The sequence below is a fragment of the Triticum dicoccoides genome, chromosome 4A (genome assembly GCF_002162155.2).
Source record: "Triticum dicoccoides isolate Atlit2015 ecotype Zavitan chromosome 4A, WEW_v2.0, whole genome shotgun sequence".
Taxonomy (NCBI): Eukaryota; Viridiplantae; Streptophyta; class Magnoliopsida; order Poales; family Poaceae; genus Triticum; species Triticum dicoccoides.
The window spans coordinates 736,054,822-736,058,211 of record NC_041386.1 but is presented as its reverse complement, the minus strand read 5'-3'; the positions used below and the strand labels follow the sequence as shown (position 1 = coordinate 736,058,211).

The 3,390-nt window shown below is 42.1% G+C and overlaps 1 protein-coding gene across 1 annotated transcript; it reads right to left on the bottom strand.

Annotated features, from left to right (window-relative positions):
- Positions 1–41: 41 nt before the first annotated feature.
- On the bottom strand, positions 42–3,050 carry LOC119288257 (putative receptor-like protein kinase At4g00960). Its single transcript, XM_037567890.1, has 7 exons — positions 2,977–3,050; positions 2,636–2,813; positions 2,240–2,504; positions 1,784–2,000; positions 1,527–1,710; positions 925–1,125; positions 42–800 (listed from the first exon to the last, which is right to left on the bottom strand). The coding sequence occupies exons 2-7, from the start codon at positions 2,783–2,785 to the stop codon at positions 99–101; spliced, it is 1,719 nt and encodes a 572-aa protein (XP_037423787.1). The 5' UTR covers positions 2,786–2,813; positions 2,977–3,050; the 3' UTR covers positions 42–98.
- Positions 3,051–3,390: the final 340 nt, after the last annotated feature.

The following is a 3,390-nucleotide window of genomic DNA, read 5'->3' as shown; positions in this document are numbered from 1 at the left end:
TAGGATCGAACAAGTAACAAGTAGATAAGCAAAATGCCACCAGCTCATACGTAAAATATCTTGTAAATTTGGCCGCACAAACGTGCCTCCCTCATTCACTAGTTATTCATTAGTCGGAGCAGCCGGGTCGCTTTACTTTTCCCCATGTGTGTGCTGCTGCTTTCCTTTAGCTCCGCCAGCAAGGGCACGAGGCCATGCTCATGTGCCTGAGCAAGGTTCTGTCGCTGCTGCTTGCCTTCGCCATCACAGACACGCAACAGGATATCTCGCAAAAAAAAAAAAAAGACACGCAACAGGATAGCAACTGCATTTGCCTTGCTCGCTGAGGATCCATTCCTAATAACTCCAACCAGACTTGGTATGACAGCGGCAGCGGCACTGATAGCTGCCACTCCCTCGGGGCCGTTGGAAAGGATTGACAGTAGCGCAAGGGGGCTCATGTTGCCCCTCTCTAGCGCCCGCACGATCCCGGAAACAGCTCCAGAGGAAACAATCCTCCGTCTGTTCTCTCGGTTGACAGAAATGATGAGGAGAGTGGTGACCACATGCTCCTGGGCGCTAAGATCAGTCGTCGAAGACAGAAGTCTCGAGAGGATAGGGATGCCGCCAGATTCCCCGATGCGTGCACGATGCTCAGCACTGCGCTTCGCGAGCTGGCGAAGCACGCCTGCGGCTTCACGCTGATCCAAAGCGTTCTGCGATGATAGTTTCTGAAGAAGCTCACTTACTTCGTCATGCTCAGAAGCCGTACTTGATGCTATTGCTGCCGGTGCGCTACTGTTACCAATTTGAGCAGAGACCTGTGATGTGGGAAAAACAGCAAGATGCATCAAAAGGTGTCGACATGTCTTTCGGAGGGATGATAGTTTTGCTTTGTGGAATGCTGACTCGATGATCCTGCAGGACCATGTTCTGTCAACATACCTGCTCTACTGCAAAAGTGCCAGTCTTGATGGATCTGTCCTTCACTTCAGCAAGCCGATCGATTATATGCTGTGTAACTGGTCTCTGAACTGGGTTAAGTTGAGCACATTGTATTCCTAACTCTGCGCATACCCGTATCTGTTTCAATTTTTCTATGTGGCCATCTGATATTTGCAACCTATTCCTCCAAGTATCAAGTATCTATGAAATTGCACTTGTTAGTTGGCGCTATGAATATGGTAACATATATAACAAAAAAAATTGTAAACATCAATTCAAACATCAGGATAAAAGCAGAAATCTTTAAAAAGAAACCCTTGTTTAGAGCCAGATATAACACCATATAAGTTGCATTTTCATCAGACATGAAGAAACACAAGATAAATGTTTCTAAAAGAGAGTAAGTTAATTCTATGACAGTAACTATCTTCATGACTTTAAATCCATCTTCTTTCATGTCCTATTCAGTAATAGTAGTACTTGTGGGTTTCTTTAAATACTATGGTCCTTTTTCTTCCTTCGCAAGTTTGACTGTCACCAACATAGTTGGGGAAAAAGGTTGTTCGATTCAAACATGCAAAAACTGGATTACGTCATCTTACTTTCTCTATGAAGTCCTGCTCAGATGCGATGTCGCTCTGGGGACTACCATTCTCATTGAACTGCTGAAAACATGGAAGTTCTTTACGACCAGTGATTATCTCAATGATTACGACACCTAAACTAAATATATCTGCCTTGATGGAGACTAAACCACGGATTAAGTACTCTGGAGCCATATATCCCCTGCAGCAGAGTTTGGAAGTTTGAGGCATTTCAAGAATGAACATGAGATACTGTAGAATAAGGCAAAGCTTACAGTGTTCCTGCAGGATTTTTAGTAAGTGATTGATCCGCAAAGATCTTTGACAAACCAAAATCCGCAATTTTCGGCTCCATATTAGTACCAAACAATATATTTGCAGGCTTCAAGTCAAGATGAATAATTTGGCATTCCCCATGAAGATAATGCAAACCATCGCAAATTCCCCTTATTATTTCACATCTCATGTTCCACTCAAGGCCCGAAGATCCATCTATATATAAAATTTGATAAATTAATAATAAGCTAAACTCCATTCAGTGATTGCAGATTACAGTTATGGAACCGTGTCTTGGTCTAAATAGTTTGGTTGTGTCAGTTCCAGAATCTATAAAAATGATTTGTCGTCAGGTTAGTAACTGACACAATCAGTACAGGTTAAAGCCGTATTGTAGAAACTAAACTACAGGGACTAAAATGAAAATAAAGTAGTCGAGATTTCAGGAATCATACCGGAGATATACTTGTCAAGGCTTTGATTGCATACATACTCGAAGCAAAGCAATCTTTTTGGTGCTTCAGAGAAAATATAACCCACAATTCCAGGCAGCTTCATCGCTTCCCAACTTGATTCGGCACAGTAACCTACAAACTGTACTACGTTTTGGTGCTTCATCCCCATAAGATATCTGACCTCCTTTTGGAATTTGTTATCTTCCACCAGATGTGTATCATGAAGCTTCTTCACAGCAATAATTTTTCCACTCGGAAGAACTCCCTGTGAGGTAAGTCAAAAGTCACTTCATAGTTTGACTTGTGTGCCCTGTTAATGACTATATTAATTGCTAAATAATATTAATCTGATAATTGGAGTGAATGGAATTGGTCATACACGTATAGTTAGTATACCTTGTAAACCACTCCATACCCACCTTTGCCGAGCTCTTGTTCAGCGGAAAAATCACATGTGATGGCCTTCAGAAAGTCTAAAGGAAACGGCATGGGTGGTGCACTTGGATCTTGTAGCTTCTTCTCCCATATATATATTTTATCAGCCATTTCTCCGTGAGGTTTCAGCTACGATCCTCTGTTTCGAAGTCTAGAAATCAGTTCCCACAATAATCGACAGAAAGGGCAAACAATCCTATATATTCCTGTTGGCAGTACAAGGCGATGATGAAATACCAGTGGCTAGGAACCAAAGCAATATCAGATGGCTAGGTCCTAAACTAAAGAAAGCAATATCAGACCTGCTGAGCTGAAGGCCTTGTGGTGCTTGTGCTCAAGAGGATTCTTGGCTCCCAGTCCCAGATGAAAGAAGAAAGGTGCACCGCGAGCTTAACTAAGCAGACCCACTTGGGTTGGGTGCATATATAACAAGCAAGTTTTGGTTCACGCGTAGTTAGGTAAGTGCTTTGCTGCCTTGTCATTCCATACAAGAATAAAAAATAAAAAGGAGTTTAGACCTTGACTAAGGAAGTCGCCCACCAAGTCTCCCTGTTTGGCCAATAACTATACACGAAGCAGAAAAAAATGAATAAGACAAAAATGAAATGAGAAATGGAACAAGAAAAGTGTTAGAGATATATTTGGGATATATGTATTTGGTAGTCTAGGATTTGTAATCCGTCTCCTACCTTATCTCCAGGAGAGGCATCTTGCCT